Consider the following 20,413-nt stretch of genomic DNA (forward strand, 5'->3'; position numbering starts at 1 on the left):
TATATGCAAGTGTGTGTTTGTATGTACGCCTCATTCAGTTCAACGCTATCCGTCCGAATAATTGTGTAAATATTTATGTGCGTGTTCGCATAACTCAAAAACATTTGTGTTACCTTTCTTCATTTCTCCACACTTATCAGTTTTCACAGCTCAAATATTCATTCAATTATTTATTATTATGAACTTGAATTTTCTGTATTAATGTGTTGTGGACTCATTGATCCCGTAGCCGATCTCCAAGAGCACCGCTGAAAAAAGGTGTCTGGAGACAATTTAGTCAAATTTTGAATTTTCAATGAAATGGCGGCTTCCAAAAAAAAAAGTCGTTTTTTGTCAAAAAGTTTACGCTACAGAGTAGCTTAAAAACTTCAAATTATTACTGATAATATCAAAATTTCAATATGTTCGAATATTACCTGATAAAAATATCAAAGAAGGTTGTGAGAAAATTGTAAGTCGATTGGTTTAGTTGTTCAAAAAAAACTTTCCTAAGCAACTCAGAAAAAAGCGATTCGAGAAAAAAAATTCACAAGTGGTTATAATCCCTTTAGTGCAGCCGCTTAGGGGCAAATATCCTTGCGACGTGAGTTTTCAGTTTTTTTCAACCGACCAATCAAATAATGAAATGATATGACACTGAGTGAAATTAAGCTCTTTGTTTGAGGCATAATTTTTGAATTTACAGCTTACAGAGTTCTAGCAGGAACGAAATAAAAAATTTTCCGATCCGAGCTGTCGATAACGCATTAATGCGTTTAGGTGTGGAGATAACTACGGATTTCAGGGATACGAATGTACTCTTGACTAATAAGAGCTTTATATTCCATAATTTTTTCCACTTGATATAAAATTGCGAAAATTATAACATTTATAAAAATAAAATTTAGGCATACTTAACAAACGTTTATGAGTTAACTAATACGATTGAGACTTACCTTTCCAAATTTTCTATCGAAATGTACGCTGACACCTTTTGACACACTATCTTTATTATCTTTTTGTATATCTTTCATATAAAGCACCACTCTTAATCTAATATTTGTTTGTTAACATTTTTGTATGCAAGTCTCGCTTCGCCTCATTTATATCACTGGGTCCTTCCCCAAGTCAAAACAAAACGATTGTGTTCAAATTTCTATCAAATATTTATTTGTTCATTGCAATTAACCATGAATATAATTATTAAAATGTCAACACGCACACAAGCGCACTCACATACACACACAAACGTAAATTCCACGCGACTCGAAACGGCGCTGCTGAGCACAGTTCAATCGAAGAGCCCTTCTAATCAACCGCCAAATTGCAGACTAAACCAGCGCAGCGCAAATTACACCTTTGAAAGCCTGCTACTATTAAATAAGCAACAACAAAGCGAAATCAAAGCATGCATTAGCAGGCGAAAGCACAGGAAGAAGAAGCACGAAAACAAAACACTCAGCTGTCACGGGGGAAAACCAGTAGCAAAGGCAACAATCGCTAATCGTTTTGCGCTCGTCAGGTCGCTAGCCATCCGTCCACCGGCCAACGTCGTCGTCGGCGCATAGAGTTTCCACATGTTTGTATGTGTGTGGTGTTGTATTGACTACAATAAATTGCTGCTACCAACAAGGCATCAAGTGGGCTGATGGCTGCCTGTGTGCGCCTCGCCGATAAACATATTTGTGTACAAACATACAATTTTGGTTTGCCACCGCTTTCACTTTTCCGCGTTTTTTATCAGTCCTTTTTCAGTTTCTCACGCGTGTTTGTGTGTGCGTGTGGCATTTATTGCTCATTGTCATCGTATAAAAATAACATCAGAAATACCAGTCAATGCCACATGTAACGGTATGTGCTTAGAGTTGTGTTTATGCGTTTTTGTGTGCGCTTGCTCCTTGTATTGAAGCCGAGCAAGACATTGACATTATAATGAATGGCTTCCTACTGCTTCTACTCCGAAGCTGCTTATAACCAACAGCAGTCACTGTTTGGCGCTTACGCTCCTCCTCGCTTTCTCAACTTGCTTAACTCGAAAGGAAAACCTCAAACAAATGCCTCCATTTGTTGTAGTTTTCGGGTGAGCAGGTGCTTTTGTATTGTTTCCAACTCCAGCCCCTTAGTGGTCATACTTGTTTAGGCGGCGCATAAAAAACGATTTAACGGTTATGACTGTCAGCTATAATAAGTAGGGGCGTTTTCCGCTCAGTAGGTGCCATGGAGGCTCTGAGAGACAATGGTCAGTTTGGTGGACTATCTTTTTTGGTTTAACAATGACTGGTTTCTTGCAGTTCTAGAAAGTGCCGGTGATTATTGTTTTGTTTTGGTTACACCCAATCGCAGAGACTAAGCGCTAATGTGTTGGTGCATTAGTAATGTATGTCAGTGCTTGCATCATAGTTGCTGTAATTGTTGGTAAGATTACGTTTTGCGTTTAGTTGAATGCTTAGTCGCGATAATGATTATCTAATACGGCACAGTGGAACCGATGTGGACGATATCTAAAAGTGTGTCTGCCATTACTAAAATACCCTTCACAAATAAATAATGTTTCCATACAAAAACTTGATTTTGATCAGTCAGTTTGTATGGCAGTTTGTAAAATTTCAGACCGATATCTCAAAAACTGAGTGGCTAGTTAGCGTATATACAGACAGACAGACAGGCGCCATTTCCTTCGGCGGTGTTACAAACTTCATAGGCAGCTTATTATACTATGATAGGGTATAAATATGGTAATAAAAAATTGAAGATGTCAGTCATTCGAAAAAAATATTAGTACATCTTTTAAAGCATTGTATCAACTGTATTGATTATTTCTCACTTTTAAGTATGCGAATTTTTGAAATCTATCTTTCTTTTCACAAACGAACGCCAAGAAGACTAAGAGCCTCAGCCTAGGCCTATTATAACGTATATGTATTTCTCAAGCATAAGTCTTCAACTTTTGCATATTGCGACGGATCTAATCATTTCTACCATTTGATCAAATTTGATTGGCCAATTTAAGCTGAGCGACCAAGCCGAATCGATAAAGTTTTTTTCGTCAAGAATTGTTGATAATGTCGCAGAAGTATTTTAGGATTCTACTTTATCACGAACACAAATATGTGAGTGACACAAAGTATTCAGGAAAGACCGTGAAACTATTGACCTCTGTAAATGATGGTAATACCATAAAAATAAAAGAAACAGGGCATCTCAACATCTCTTATGGATCGGCGCAAATGTTTGATGTTTTGGGTATGTGTCAATGCTAAACGAGGTGCGTTCAGAAAGAAATGGGAATTTTGAAATCTAAAATTTGAGAGTCCAACTGTAAATCTTTCATTGATTGGAAGAAGCGCTGGCATAAGTGCATAACATCGAACGAACAAATATTCTTTTCAACAAAAATTAAATTACCGCTATTTTTTTTAATCCACCTCGTATAGTGTCGAAACTGTACAACAATATAGCGAATGACGCTCCAAAAATAAACCAGAACCGAAAAAAAAATTCGCTGAAGGTACTGAATACCATCCCAGCCGAAACCTATGAAAAGCGTATGGAAAATTGGATTTTTTTTTTGTCATTCCGGGTCAAATTTGATTAGGTGGTATAAATTCATATCTTCATGAGAACCTTCAGACTGCCCGTGTGATATATTTCCAAGAGCTCATTTTTTAAGTATAACGTTTTTCTGTAAATAATTTCTAATAGCAAGCCACACAGTACCCTTTACTCACTAGTTTTATAACAATCTAAATATTTGTCAACCCACCGTTCCACTCACTGCACAAACCAACTGTAAATGCTTTGTTGAAAAGCGCAAAGTTACATGTTCAAAGAATGCTTGTGGAATCTGCTGTGGCAAGTATCTGCTAATCCGATTTGCCCTTCTAAGCAGCGCTGTAAATACTAGTGGCTAGAAACATGAATAAACTGTTTTGAATATACTTGTAGGAATAAATCAGTAAAGACAGGTTCAGAATAGGATTTCTTTGAAAATTTAAATAAAAACTCTTTCATTTTTAAACTCGATGAGATTGTTATTAGTTCGGTATACCGATTGCTAAAGTTCACCATATGATGTTAAAGAAAAATGTTGCTTCGAGGAATTCATAAATATTTGCACAAAACATAACTTTGTATACATCTTTAAAGACAATTAGTAACGTTATGAGCCTTATACGTGAACACTATAATATTGGTACCACAGTTTTAATTTTCTTCGAAAACTAGTACACGAGCTACCCCGTATTTAGCTTACAGTGTGTTATATAAAAAATATAGCAAAAATTGCTTACCACACGTCACACTAACTAACATGCAAGCAATATTGCTGCAAGTGGTGACCTTTAGTTCCGCCATCCGCTCACCCACACTATTCCAATTGGTATCCTTAATTGTGGCTGGGAGGTGAAGCGAAATAAATTTACCAACTCCGCTAAAAATAGCAATGCAGTGGCCAAGCCGATTGCTTGCAAAATATGGCATAATATTCACCTATACATGCATACAAACCACACTACACATGCCGCTAAATTTTGTTGCAAGTTAGGCGTTGCATGACAGCGCTGCGTCTGTGTGGTTGAGGCGGTCACACTTAAATGATTTCGGTGGCTACTCAAATTAAATTTCCCGTGCAATTTCAAATAAAAATCGATTTTGCAGTCAATTGCTGTAAACAGTTGAAGTCACGATAAACCATGTTATATGCCAGTTGTCTGCAGTGTGTTGTGAGGCGGAGTGCGGCGTTTGTTGCCTCGTTTGCTGTCAATAAGTGACCGAGAGTTTATTTATTTGTGGGCCGTAATTGAAGACTACATAGCTGGTGTTGGGAAGTGAAACTAGTGCGGAAGTGAAGCTTTAGTAGATGCACTTTTTCACAGCTCCATCCATTTTTGTTTTCTTTATAGATTACTAATCATAAAAACGCGTACAGGATATGATAGTTTTTAAATAACTGTAAAGTTTTTTAACTTTTGTGTTTAAAAGTTGGTAAACATACCTACTGAATTTCCGTTATTAAATATAAACATATTTCTTCGTACATCATACAATAACGGTATATTTGAAATAAAAACATAAACACATATTTGGACTATTTTCATAACTTTGTGCTTTACAACAAACAATCGAATATATATATAATAATAAAATTTTATGTAATTAAACAAGTTTTTGTAAAAATTGCAAAATTATAAAAATATTATTTTGCGCAACCATGTGACAAGTCTCCTGTCTCCATGAAGGTCCATGTTGCAGAAGGTCTGCGCAATCCTAAAATAATAAATAAATTATTTTAAAAGAACATGTGCTTGTTTTGTTATCAAAATTATAAAAAAAATTTTTTAAAGGTTTGTCTTTGTGTTATATAAATTCTTAAATACTAATATTAATTATACAATATATGTATGTAGGTTGTGAGAGGTAACGTTCTTTAAAATGTTATATCTGTGGTGAACAAAATAATCAATTTTATTGTATAATTTTTATAATGTATCATGAAAATTAGTATTTATTTTGAAAATATCGATAGTTTTATAAAGTTATCGATAAAATATCTTTCTATTTCAAAATAATCGTTAAAATATCGATTTTTTCATAAAACTGCCCTATAACTTAAATAACTTATCAATATTATGCAATTTTTATGGTAAGAAATTTTTACAAAATATCGATATTTTTATAAACTTATCGATAACTTATTACCTTATCATAACTTATTAACTGATATCAACGCTATGCAATTTTTATAATAAAATTTTTTAGTAAAATAGCGTTATTGTAATAAAATGATAGATCAATCGGTAATTATATCGGTTGATGCTCACTTGTACAAATTTTATATTTTCCTCCTATCATCCCAACTCTCTTCGAAAAATTCTGCTGGCTTACTGCTCTTTATATGGATTTGGAGTTATGGCGAATTTGAGAGAAGCGTTGGCCTATGAAAGCATATCGAATAAGAATATTCTGTTATATATGTATGTAAAGATTTTCTGCTGCATAAAATTATCAAATCCATTTAAAATCAAATTCAAAATGTTTGCGAGGATTAAATGTGTTGGAACATAATTTTCTAATAGTTTTTAGATATTAAATATTTGCAAAACACTTACCAGTTCACTCATATGTAAGCAAGGAATCGTACAAGGTTTAAGAATTAGTTAAAGAAACTAAATTTGTGTAAATAGGTGGTAACATGCAAATATATTTCGTAAGTATTAAATATAATGTTAGCGTCATATAAATCAAAAACAAAAATTGTGTAAATATCAGAGTATAATTAAAAAAAAATTAATAAAGAAAAAACAAAAATTGTGCAAACTTTTACAGCAAAAATAAAATGTCATTGCTTAAAGGTTAATTTCATTCGTAATTTAAAATAAATCATTCACCTTTCCTCGGGATTGTTCATGCCATCTGCTAGATTTTTGAGTGCTTGCTAACTTCAATAATATTTTTAGGTTATAAAAAGTGTTTATGTGCAGCTTTCTAGATTTGTTCAGCGCTGTAACTGTGTATGAAAATCACAATCAATTAGTTTTGTTAAAACGCGCACGTTGACAAACTGCGCAACCATCAGAATTTTTGGGCGTAAAATTTTCTGCTTTTCACAATATTTTACGCTAATTTCTATCATAATAAATATAAAAATATTATTTTCAATTGAATGCAGAAATTTCTACTACTTTGAATATAAAATTGCACCACGTAATATTTTGATTTTTAGTCGTTATTTTCATGCTTCTTAAATTTATTATGTATGACTAAGGAGTTTTGTATGATTAAATAGTTTTCTAAAATGTTTACTTATTATATGAGCTTAGAAAAATATCTAACTAATAAAAATATTTATTTTATTACTTTACACTCGTTTTTGTATTCTTTGTTCAAAATAATGGTTTAATGATTTATAAATATTATAACAAATACAATATATTTAGTATAGTTATAGGCCTTTATGAGAATATTTGACAAATGCGCTACACCAATTACCATTCGTACGTTACCGAAGCTGTCTTTCTCGTCACGAGCCATAGTTTAGCACCATTGTTCTAAAGACCATAGTTCTGCCGTCAACTCGCCGCAACCACTTTCTAGTATACGTTTATTACGCTTCGTGTATTAAATGCCATGTTCGTCTGTAAGCATTATATTCTTCTGGAGAAGTCTTGGAAGCTCTCCAATCCCTTAACAAGCTCCGTTGAAAGTTTCAACTGCTATCCAGCTTTGATAACAAGTCTGCATTACTCAAAAAATTCAATATATATGTATATATACATCGATCTTAAACTTAAACCCCTTTGTAAAGTAAATGCATCGAGAGTTCTAATTTTTTTATTATTCTTTATTTTCGTTATTCTCAATTTGAATGTTTTCGCTGCGATCGCCGACACTATTTAAATTCAAAAAATTCAATTCAAAGACCTTGGTTTTCTTTAATCTTCATTCAATATTGTACTGGTAATATTTTCATATCAAATATTACACTTATTTTTGGTCTTGTTTGTTTCATAACTACTAAATTTAAATTAGTCATTAAATCAGCATCAAAAATTTGCAATTCAATTCATTTAGTTGACTATAATAATTATTTTTTTTTCATTTGCTTAATTTTTTTTTCAAATTTTGCTTATTACGTTTTAAGTTTTTGTTTTATTTTGAAATAAACTAATTATGTATTTATTTGCCCTTTTTCGGTTTTTTAAAATGTACAATCTGCTGTTATGTTACTTTAATAATTTTTCTTTAATTTATTTAATTTTAAATTACTGCTAATTAAAGTCAAAATGACTGAAATCCTATATACGTCTATATATTTGTTTACTTTCATTAATTAATTAATAATTCAATTTAATTTTGCTTCATAGTTTTCTGCTGCACTCAATCATTCATACAATAAATTTGTATTCATAATTAAATTAAATTAATTTATTAAATTGCATTTATTTCTAGTTATTATTAAGTTTAAATTACAATTAATTGCTAATAACGACATAAAAAATCAGCGCATGACTTTGAAAATCTCGCAGTTTTACACTTTTAGTTCACTATAATTTCCATAGTTGAAATCTGCTTGCAATGCATTGCATAATCCTCAATAAATTTAAACTTATTTCATATTTATTAAAATGCTAGTTAATCAATCCTTATTGTTTTCCATGCGTCTAGCTTAAAGTTTAAATAGAGAAAGGAGTATTTTTGTTTTAATTGTTGTCCGTATTTTTTTCTTTTTTTAATAAATAGTTATAATTTATTAAAAATTGAATTTAATTTAAATATTTAAAATTTGTTAAATGCAACTAGTTCGCTTATTATTTATACATCTTTTTTATGTTTACTTAATGCTTTAGAGAAAAATTTCAGTATTTTATTTTTGTTTTTTGCTTATTTAAAAAAGGGGTCTGAAAAACTGTCTGCTTGCTGCCGTTGTATGACACACAATATTTCATAAACTTGTTGCCCCTCCGCTGTTGGGTCGTTTACTTTTCACACTCACTGTCAGTTGCTGTGCGTGTCTAATATATTGTTTTCTGTGTACTTAACGCTGCTTGCTTCATTTTCTATGTAATTGTAAACTGCTATTATTATTCTCTTTTATTTTTGTGTGTTTCAAAAGCTCTCTCGCGCTGCTCGGCTCCAACCACTGAACCAGAGCGGCTAATTATGTTACTGACTACACTCTTTATGTTCTCGCTATTTGCTACTACACGGTTTCCAACTTTTTTCTAAATTCTGCTAGTTATAATATTTACCTTATTTGATACTTATTTTGTATTGCGTCCACTACTCCGTTACAAATGTACGTGTACTGTTAGTTCCATAAAAATGCTATTGAATTATCTCACTACACTGACAGGTTATCTGTTTGCTAAGTTACTGCTATTTCATTTAACCGTTAAAATTATATTAATTACCCGCAAGTTTTATAATATTTTTCGTTCGTAGAAAAATTAAATTTAATTATTGTTTATATTATATTCTTTACTTAAAAAAATAAAAAAATTATCCAAACTCTATTTTCGCCGGATCGCATCGTATTGTACATACATACATTAATATAACATTATCATTATTATTTTGTGTGGCAGCGTTTGTGCTTTACTTGCATTATTCGACTTTTATTAAGTTATTTTATTTAAAGTTTATTATTTAACCCCATTTTTGCATTTGTAACATTTTGTGTTTAATTTTTCATTCGCTTTTGCATGGCTACCTCGTCGCTTTAAGCAGCGCACAGAGGTCCCCATTGTCTTGAATAATTTTCTTTAATACAAATTTAGAATTCTGGCTTTATACCCTTTTAAGCAAAATTTATGTTCACACGTTTTTGCTTAAATGAATTGAAACATAGGAATTCATAAAAAATCATATCGAAAAAATACATTCATACACTACTACATATTCCCTCAAATCGCTTTTTCGTATAAAATGTAATACTTGTTTTTACCTATAATTTGTTGAAATTTTACCCATTACTTATTATAATATAAATTTATTACTTTTTTTTTAATTATAACTACATATATATAAAACTTTATAAATTGCTGATATTTATTATATGTTTTTTAAACAAATTGTACAGTTTGAGAAATATTGATTTGCTTACGAAATATTGTGTATATTAATAAAAGAGAGACAAACAAAAATTATGCGTGATTTTGCAAGAAAAACATTTTTTTAGAAAGTATATTTACAGCTAATAATATACGCTAAATCAAAAAGTAACCTAAGTAAAGAAAAACTTAGAGTTTAGATCTTTGAAGAAACAACAAAATGATTTTTTGTGCGTCCGGTATTAAGTCACCTTAAAAATTTATCAAACAAATTTCAAAAGTAATGCCAAGTCAGGCTCCATAATAATATTTGAATACGGGGAAACGGGTGTTTTTTTTGACGTATGCTTTTCAATACTTTTTTCGGCGTTGGCCTTTATGACAGCTGTTACATAATTTATACTTAGTTTGGTTTGTCATTTTATAACGAACAGATTAATTCCGGAACAACATTTGCAAATTGTGCAAATTTATTACCAAAATAATGGTGTAATATTCGGTCAGCCATAATCGCTCAGCGGAGTCGGTAATTCGAGCCACCATGGCTCAGTTTCGCACCATGTTTACTCTAGTGTATAATGCGCATCCTCAGAGACAGAAACAGAGACGTACAGTGCGCATCGAAGACGCTTTGCTGCTGTGCAGCAGACTATCGAAGAAGACTCGAATGAGTCCATCCACCATAGCGCGCAGCAATTAGAACTATGTCCATCTACTTTATGGAAGAATTTACGGAAGGATCTTGGTTTGGTTGGAATAATTGTTCCATATTTCTTTAAAAATAAAGCCGTCCATAATTTTACAGTCATTGGGGAACGCTATAGAGTCATGATTAATGACTTTGTCGTACCTAAATTAGAGGAAGTTGATGGTTCCAACAAAACGGGGCTACCTGCTATTAAGGAAGCGAAACAATCAATTTATGGAAGGAAACTTTTGGTCGGTGAATTATCTCGGAATATATTTGAGCTAGTCGAAGCGGTCACTTGCCTAAATGAATTTTTGAACATAATGTTAAATTCTTGTTTTTCTAATAAATAAAAATTCTTGGCCATAACATAATCTATATGCGTTTTATTACTACTTGAAAATGATATGTTGAAGAAGACCACGCTTTTTAAAACCGATTTTCAAATCATTGACCATTAGGCGCGAGAGTTTGCTTAGATTACAGTACTTTGAAGTTGTTCATTTACTCTTTGTTTAACGGCAAGTGTGCTTGTATGTTACTTTGCAATTCTCTCTCACTTTACCATAAATAAATAGGGTAAATTTGTTCTCGCGTGATTGATTTTCCATCACTCAGTACCTAATGCAACTGGAAACCTCTTTACTGATCTAAAAAATCAATTTGTTAAAAGTAAAAAACCAAAGGTGAAGATGATGTAAGTAAAGTAAAGTTTAAAAGAAAGGTGAGTGAAGCAACCACCGTATTCAAAATTTGCATAATGATTGATACATATATTTTAGTACAGTTATAAGTACACAACTTTCGAATAATTTTGCTCCTTACTGTACGCGTGCTATAAATGCATAGGTGCATTTTGCAATATAAATATAAAATTGATTCAGTAATATTTTTTCAAAAATAGTAAACTTTTTAGAAAATAAATTTTTTATAAAAATTGTGGAAAGTGGCTTTTACTTGAAGTTGACTGCTTTAATTCCATAGATATTACTTATACATTGAGCTCAAATTTATGAAGTCATTGATAATATATTACAAATAACATTTGTATAAAATTGTAATTACTTACATACATCTGTATGTATGTATGTGTATATGAAATATTTGCTATATCTTCGTATATATATTTAAATAACTACTTTTGCAAATTCATTTCTCGGGGGTATGCATGCCTGTAAGTATGCGTGTAAGGATTGATTTTCCATTTGTCAGCAATATATTTTTCTCAGTGTATTACTGCTTTGAGAGGCTTTTGGTTTTTAGTAGCTTCACAAATTCTATTTGCTTTTGGTTTTCCATTGCACGTATTATCTATGCGTCTTGTATGCTTTATCGTTAAATTACTTATTTTAGTTGTGATTTATGATTTACATGTGTCATATTTGCTATTTCTCTTGATCTGTTTTACAGTAATAAGCTGATTTATGTTTGCTTTATATAGCTGGTATATCAATTACTATTACTTTTTTCAGTGTACTACTCGTATTTTGGTTAAAAATTTATTGTGTGTTTTTTTCACATTTTACATTTCCATTTTTTGTTTTTACTTTATTTGTGTAATATTAATTGTTTTATATTCAAAGCAAATTCTGATTGTATCTATTGCACAAGATTTACAAATAGAAGCAGAATAACCATACTAAACTAAAGAACAACGATTAAAAAATAAAGCCAAAAAAGTTTAGTTGTGTTACAGCTTTAGTTCATTGCATTTGGTGTCTGCTACTCTAAAGCTTTCATGGGCTAACGAAGCTTGCGACAAAAACTCCCATAGCGCCATGTGTAAGCGAAAAAGCTTCAGCCAAATGTATTGCGTGTAAAGCCGTTACTGTTCAGTCAGTGGTTTTGCTTGTGTATTTGTGGTTTTTTAACAGTCGATAATAGCCTTGCACCGGTGAAATCTGCTTACTGAAGCAATTTTGTAGCTCACGAATTACCGCTTGTGTAAGTGACTGGATTTGTGTTGATTATTTGGTATGCAATATAAAAAATTAAAACTACTAACGCAGGTATGGTTCTCCAAATTCTTTTTAAATTTATTTGCTGTACTTTGAGATGAACGAGCGATTTTTTGTTCGGTTCCTACGCTATTTTAGCATACGCAACATTTGTTGATTTTAATGTAGAAATTAGATTCAGTGATTTGTGGAGAATTAAAAGAACTTTGCATACATCAGATTTCAATAATTTTTGCGCAACAGATGTAGCCTAAACGCGCGCTTGAAATATGAAATATCAGCAGAACATATATGTAAGAGATATATCCAAGGATTTAAGAGCTGACACTTTAATCATTTCGCAAACTTTTTTTAAAAACTAAAAATCTTACATTTATAAAAACAGAAGATTTATAACTCATCAATGAACTTCTACATGAATTTCTTTGCTTTGAATCCCATAGAACTCACAAAAATCAACAAATTTGCTCTTTTTTTAATTTGGAAAATTTTATCACATAAGCAGCCCTATACCAAACAAATGCATTGTTAAGTGCCCCCACCTGCGACATCAAGTTGGTTGCTTACATACATATACATATATATTATATATACGAATGCATATAGCGCACCCAACCGCCGCCAAACAATAAATCGCTCGATCATAACGCATTTCATAGGATATACATTTTGCCGTCATCAACACGCAGATATTATTGCTCGCAACCATTTCTTGCAGTGCATGCTGTTTTGTATCAATTCTCTACGGGATCCCGCATTTCGGGTCCACACACACGCGCCAGCGCAACCACATACATATATGGTGACGCGTCGTGTGTTTTATGAGCCTTTTGAGGTGTTGTTAGCTTACTTCAACTTATTTGAACGCAAATTTCGCGCATGACATTTTTCCCGCATTTTTCATGTTCATTATTAGTTTTTCATTGCAAAATTTCCCAGTTTTTGGGTTATTTATATTGGTTTTGTACGCTTGTTTAAGGTGTTTGGAGAGGATTTTTTATTTTATTTGCTGGAGTTTATATTTTTATGTCGTAATTGGTTTGCAAAATATCGCATGCGATAAACATTTTAATACTACACGCTAGAGTTATTAGTTGTTTTTGTTTATTATAAATAATTGGCAGTTTTAACGGCTTTTTATTTAGGCATATCAATGCATGCGTCTGCTCTTGCTTACTTCGTTTAGATTTTAGTTTCATTTTCACATTTTCACGCGTGCGATAATTTGCATACAATACACGTTTATTTGTTTTCTTGTTTAATGGAAACCTTTGTGAAATGTCAAAGTAAATAATAAATTAAATTGAATTTTGTAACGAAATTTTATAATTTTGTAATCCTTTCTAACTAATGACATGAAAATCTCATTTCAACTATCTGCTATGACATCGATTTACTTTACTATTATAAAATCTGCTGAGATTTAAATATGTGTATGAGCCTTATGCAACTACTATTTATCTTAATTAAGTGGTTGTATGTAATTATGTTTGTAAATTTACCTATTGGAGCCCAGTTGTCATGCAAATGGTTTGGAAAGGAGTTTATGACATCTCTCAGATTTCATTAATTTCATAATGATTCCTATTGTGAAGTTGATTTATGTATCTATATATAAGTAATATTAATATGAATCCTATTTACTGTTATGGTGAACTCTTGCCGATATATGCTCACTGCATAAATGATCAGTGTATATTTATATTGTATGTATTTCCTATATACAAAAAGCTGCTTCATAGCTCGAAGTGAATTACACATTATTTTTGTTTTTCGCTTTTCAAATCGTCTACATTGCTTACACTCACAGTTTGACGTGAAAAGTTAAGACGACAGTTAAAAAGTGTGTTCGATAGGTACTAGGATTATTACATGCTTTAAAACACCTCAGTTTGTTTATGTCTGCGAGTATTTTTGGACTTTATATAAGAAATATCAATTCTAAATTTATTATGCTTGTCTTATAGGGAAGGTTATGGTTGAGATTGTAGTTTGAGACAGTGGTTATGTGTCAAAAAGTAATCAATTGAGTAATAAATTGAGTTGTTGATTTTTTTTATGATAACTCTTGATGAAAGTTTACTCCTTTGTGGAAGCTTTCTTATTTAAAATGTATGAAAAAATATTTAATTAAAGTATTCATTGAGTTTTTGAGGTTTTTGTGAAAGCTCTAGATAAAAGCTAACTCTTTTAGGAAAGTTTTTAATAATAGCGTATTATTTTGAGAAAGCTTTCTTACTTAAAAAACGTTTCTATGCAGGTATTTAGGGAAAATAGGTATTCTGGGAAAATAACTAAAGTCTAACTAATCAAGTAATCATTGCTTATAAACTTTTCTCGGGGCTTAGGTTTCGTTTCTACCTATCCAACTGCTTTCTATTAAACTCTCTACACTCTAAACTTAGCAGCGTTTGTATTTAGTTGGTGAAATTAGTTTAAAGTTTCGTTTTATATTTTCAGTTTGGAATTAAAAAATCTAGTTACGCGCTAAGTTTTTGTTTAGGAAGAGAAAAAGATTTTTTTGTTTAAATACTAACAATTTAACTAAAGTATTTTTTATAAATTGGTTTTAAATATATTACGATATTTGTGTTTTATTTTCTTTTTAATTGTTTTTTACGATTTTTTTGTTTGTTTAAACTTGTTGCATAGATTAAACAGTTTTATTTAGATTTTCCGATTTTTTTGCCAGTGTATTTCTGTAAGTGTATGTCTGCAGGTCTGTGCGTTGGAGTGATTGATTGTTGAAGGTGAGCGCTTTTGCTGTTGTATTTTTTTTTAGGTTTTATTAGTTTTTTTGTTTTGTTTCATGTAAATGTGTGTGTAGCTGGAACGCTGGTTTAATTGTGTTTGTTTTTCGCTTCTTGTGTTTTCTTGCCCGAAACTGATTTTCGCTTCGCCATATTTGTATCTGTATATGGTGACATTGTGTTGTTGTTGTTGTGTATAATATGCGTTTGCATACATCCCAGTGTTTGTTGTTTTTGATTGTTTATTTGAGTGGTTATGTGCGTGTATTTGTGCGTCTTTGGTTGTGTTAAAATTTTTCCGTTTGTTTGTGTGTTTAAATTTTTACGTTTTTTTTTTGGTTTTAAATTTTAAAGTTTACTTAAAAATTTTCGTTATTAATTTAATAATTAACAAATTGATTTTATAATAAAACCAATAACAATAACCTCGCTCATATGGCTACGAGACAATAATATGTGGTGCTGATAGTAGTACAGCTATTGTGGCTAATATTGTGAACATTGTGAATATGATAAGGCACAGTCTGTCAACGACCATAGCTGCGAATTTCCAATCATTGGCAATGTCATTTTCTTCGTCTTCTTTGCGTAGCTGTTTTTGTGTAGAAAAATTTGTACAAATTCCATACACATTTTGTAATTTATTTTATGTATTTAAATTGTTGTTATTATTATAATTTTTTTTTAATTTTATGTTTTAGTTTTTGTTTATTGTTTTAGTTTAAAGGTATTTTTTTTTGTATATTTCGTTTTATTTTTCATACAAAAATTATATTTGTTAATTTTTTATTATTATTTAATTTAAATTTTTTAATTTTTTAAAATATATTTTAAAGATTTTTATTTGATAATATTGAAGTGCAAGCGCGAAGAAACAGAAAAGAGAGAGTGTAAGAAAGAAACGTAAATTATTTTCTTTCATTTGCTATTATTTTCTATTGGGTTTGTAATTTTGTATTGATAAATAGGTTTTTAGTACTAATATAAAACATATTATAGGCTTATATATATAGGAACTATTTATAATCTATTAATACAGGGTCAACTTCACTTGGTGATGGAAATATCTTAAAAGTGTGACTTAATTATTAACAAAATCCATGCAATTCGTGATTATACAAGTCAATGGATGTTGATGGAGTTCAAAAGATATATCAAATTTTTTTAAATAATTACAATATAATGATTATTATTGACAGTATATCCATTACTGCGAAAAATATATGCTCACAAGGAGTCTATAAATAATATGAAAGCCTTTTATAATACACCAATAGTAAATAATTAAAATAAAAAGTCAATAAAAAAATTTGTTAAATTCCTTCAAGTTAACAGCTCAGTGTGGACAGTTACCACACATCGAGCAAAGGGCAAATGCTGCCTTGACCTCAGTATTCAGTACACGCAGAGACAATAAAAGCTCGGCCTATTGATACTTTTGGCTTAAAGAGTTTTTTTCATGAGCGCTTTCCAAAAAAATATTATATCTCGGTTAGCTGAACCAATCTTTGTGAATAAAATTTGGCTGCATGGTAACCAAGTTTTATAAAAGTTTCTACAAAAGTGGACTGAAACTTCTACAATAATAATAAATATTGTAGTAAGGAGTTTAGAAGGTTGCAAAAATTCAGACGTTGAGTTTTTTCGAATCGTTATGTCACTACTGAAAGTAAAAATTAGAAAATTATGATTGATTTGTCATTTAAGCCTAACTCTTTATATAACTATCTTAAAGAAGCTATAATCTTACATTTTTCGGTTACTCTGCTAAGAGCAGAAAAACCGATAAAGCAAAGTTCTAAGACGATTTGTGTATTTTCTTGTTAGTATATAGATCTTAAAAAAGCTTTAATTTTACAGAAGATTTATTTATTATTGTAGTGTTTATTTATTTCATAATTGCATTATTAATAATTTGTAGCTCGTATATGATTATCTAATGAAAGCTTAGGACAGAGCATAGCGAAGATCAGCACTATTATGAAAGCACAAAGTTTTGGTGAAACGAGCTTTTCATCTCATTTCTAAAATGCTTTCTCTTATTGCATATTGTGTCAAGGGCGAATAGCGCAAAAGATAATAACTTATGTTAAAATAGTTTTTACTACTGATTTTTTTCTTTAGTAAGAAAGCTATTATGAAAACAGTGGACGTCTTCCAGGACTGTTTTTTAAGTTGTCGAATGAACTTCTCTAATAGTTGATAAACCAAGCAACTTTCATTTAGAATAAAAATAAAAATTTATAACTCAACAGTAAATATTTGAAAATCGTCCAACATACCTGATCGGTTATAAAGCGAATTTCCTTCAAAATTAAACCTAGTTCATATTCCGTTGCTGATTTGATGCACGTGTGATGCGTAACGGCATCCGGCATGCGGGTGCTACCGATCGGGCCGATGCTGCCGTCGTCGCCTTGGCTATAAGATGAAAATAAAAGAATTTAGTAGATGATTTTTATTTCAAAAAGGGCGATAAAGTGGAGTGTGACCAAAACTAAGTCCCTAAAAAGGACTTAAGCAATCTAATAAATATACTATAATGCACGAAATACAAACATTTGGTCACACTCTACTTTATTTGGTAATCTCATTTCTATATGTTTTCGCTCATCAGCTTGTTGCTGTTACCCATAAACGGTGCGATAGAAAGCGGGATTGTGCGGTAAAGTGCCGCCGGGCGTCATCGGTCGGCAGTTGTGTCGGAAATCATCGTCGATGTCGAGCACGTTGGCAAGCAGCGATTTCGAGGAGCTAACGATGAACAGCATACAATTGAATAGAACAGTTTTGGTCAAATTGATCAAAGTAGATATATGTATATAGTGCAACAATAACATTCAATGAATTATTAACGGTTAGTAATTATTTTGCATAAAAATATTTGTGTTTTTGCCTACCGCTCCTTCAGTTCAACATCGGACAATATCTGATGCTTCCGTTCCGATGATGTGTCCGAGCACGGTGTCGTGGGGAATTCCAGTATCAGTGGTCTACCAGGACGACTCATGCGCAGAATCCATGGCAGCCAACATAAAAATACGATGCGTATCTATTAAGGAGGCCAGTTGTGGAGATATTTCGTTTTTTTTTTTTCGCCGATGGTCAAATAAAATTCATGCGGCATTGTTAGTAATCAGCATATTATTGATAGAAAATTTAGTAAGATATAAATGCATGTGTGTGAAAATTCAATGGGTCGCTTTTAGCGAAAGTGGATGCTTTCACAAATGTGCATTCATTATCTAAGCAGTAGAAAGTTGTTTAAAGCATTTCTTAAGCATAACCGAATTCGTGTATAGGTTTGGCTTTAGCAAAGACAATGTCTGTTTAAAAAGCGCAAACGCCTCGACTTGAGCAAAATTAAAAAACGTACTTGAAGTACATACAAAATTGTTCTTGCTAGCAGCCATGTAGGTGTTGAAGCATACTTGTAGGCTCATGCCCACTCTATGATTTATGAAGCACAGTTAGCCAAATTTTCAAAATTTTTCCTCGTCCTGCTTGGTATTTTTTTTTTTTTTTGTTTTGTTTCTTATTTGTAGTGCATAGCAAAATGTTCGCTTATGCTTACGCCTTCACTTTCTGTATATATAAAATTTGCTTGCTTGTAGGCTTATTTGTGTGCCTGTTGCGAAAACATCCATTTGATGGATGGGTTTTCAGTAAGAGCAATGTAATATATTATTCGGGAATGCATATAAAATTGTTTTTATGTTTAAACTTAATAAATTTGCATGCAAACATTCTAGTTGTTAAAAATTGTAGCATATTTATAGGCACGCTGACTTTCAGTTAATAGACTTTGCTTGACTGTAAGCTTTTGAAATCGCATACAAATATATTTGTTTGTTTACTTAAAACTGTAAATGTAGAAAATTGATAGAATACTACAATTAATTATAATTCGGCATTCTTTAGTTACTTTTGTGAGTTGTTTGAGCAAAAAATGTGTCTTTTGTGTAATTTATTGTAAATATTTTACGTTTTATATTAAAAGATGCATATATATTAGGTGTACATATGTATTTACATATACCATTTTCCATAGAAGTAAAAATTAAAAGTTTAAAGTAATCTCTATGTATTTTCTCCTAACATGTTTCACGTGTTATAATTTTTTTGCAATGAGTTGCCCCCGTTTCAAGTAGAGCGACTTTTTTTGAAACATTTCACAAAATTATTTATCTGGGTACAATGGACTTAATAATGGCTTAAATGTGACCACTGACAACCTCCGTTTTCAACCGTCAATTTGCAAGATATTTTTAACTTAGTGTAATAGACCATTTCTCTGAAATGACTGGACTGATCGACTTGACAGCTTTACACGGCCTTCATAGATATATACAGTGTCTACCAATAAGGAACATGATTTTGACAGCTAGTGGTGGCCATGTTTGTTTACCGATTTGTGTAAGATTTTTTCAGTGTATTCAGTAAGGTTTGCCATTTCATCATGTCAATTTTCCAAGATTGATACGCAAATTCCCGTTCTTCTAAAAATTCACATATTCACGTTGATCGAAAAATTATCTTCTCAGATGTTTCCCATTGCTGGCCTAATCGCTTCGTCAACGTACAAAATTATCGCCATTGGGGTGAGTCAAATCTCAGGTAGTTCAGAAAACGCATGGCATTCCCAAAAAATTACCGTTTGGTTTGGATTGTGGTATGGCGGCTTCATCGAAAATTACTTTTTTTATGTACACCTACTATGTATATATAACCACATAAGATTCAGTAATATTCATGGTGTTTCAAAAATTTTCACGCTCTTTGTTTTCAACTGTTAATTAAACGCTAAATAATATATAACGAAGAGTGAACAATACAATGCAATAAAGTGTCAAATATTTTGTTTTCCGGCGGAAATTATCAACTATTTAACACACACATATATGCATGTACACTTCCATATACATTGACGTATGCTTATGTTTGTGCAAAAGCCCAGCAAGGCAACAGGATGATAAATGTCTATTACAACGAGCGGGTTTTTCACTCTCTTTTATGTGTATGTGAGTATGCATTTGTATTCCACTAATAACCAACGAGTGCACTGGATTTCTATCCGCTGTTTTTCTAACTCCACTGAGCTTAACTTCAGGGACTGCTTCAGCGCGAATGCATTAACATTTGCCATTTTTGCCCACCCAGGTTCGTGTGTGTGCATGTTACAGGTGTCGAACGAGCGAGGCGTTAAATTAAAAAAATCACGATGGCTTGGGCTAGTTGAAAGGTGTTGTGGTTTTGCTTCTGCATTTTGTTGCATTTATTTATTTCACTTTAGTTAAAATGCATGCAGCGCTCAAGGGCAACGAAGCTGTCATGCAAAATAAATCTACGCCAACTTTAGTGGGACGGTTTTTTTGCAATGATATTTATTGGATTGAAGAACAAAAGCTGCAATAAAATTTTCAGCGCAAATTACTACGTGATTGAAGGCCGTTGGAGTCATGCTTCTGTTTAATATTAGTTTGCTCGAAA

General features: G+C 31.7%; 1 protein-coding gene across 1 annotated transcript in view; it reads right to left on the bottom strand.

Annotated features, from left to right (window-relative positions):
- Window positions 1–5,008: 5,008 nt before the first annotated feature.
- LOC106624863 (nicotinic Acetylcholine Receptor alpha5) overlaps window positions 5,009–20,413 on the bottom strand; it is a 177,739-nt gene continuing 162,334 nt past the window's right edge. Inside the window, exons 11-17 of the mRNA XM_070107248.1 lie at window positions 17,824–17,975; window positions 17,555–17,677; window positions 17,206–17,344; window positions 10,580–15,515; window positions 6,087–10,517; window positions 5,799–5,912; window positions 5,009–5,244 (exon numbers count right to left, since the gene is read on the bottom strand). Coding sequence (XP_069963349.1) covers window positions 15,363–15,515; window positions 17,206–17,344; window positions 17,555–17,677; window positions 17,824–17,975 — 567 coding nt within the window. The 3' untranslated portion in view covers window positions 5,009–5,244; window positions 5,799–5,912; window positions 6,087–10,517; window positions 10,580–15,362. The remainder of the gene's footprint in view (window positions 5,245–5,798; window positions 5,913–6,086; window positions 10,518–10,579; window positions 15,516–17,205; window positions 17,345–17,554; window positions 17,678–17,823; window positions 17,976–20,413) is intronic.

This window comes from Bactrocera oleae, chromosome 3 (assembly GCF_042242935.1).
Source record: "Bactrocera oleae isolate idBacOlea1 chromosome 3, idBacOlea1, whole genome shotgun sequence".
Lineage (NCBI taxonomy): Eukaryota > Metazoa > Arthropoda > Insecta > Diptera > Tephritidae > Bactrocera > Bactrocera oleae.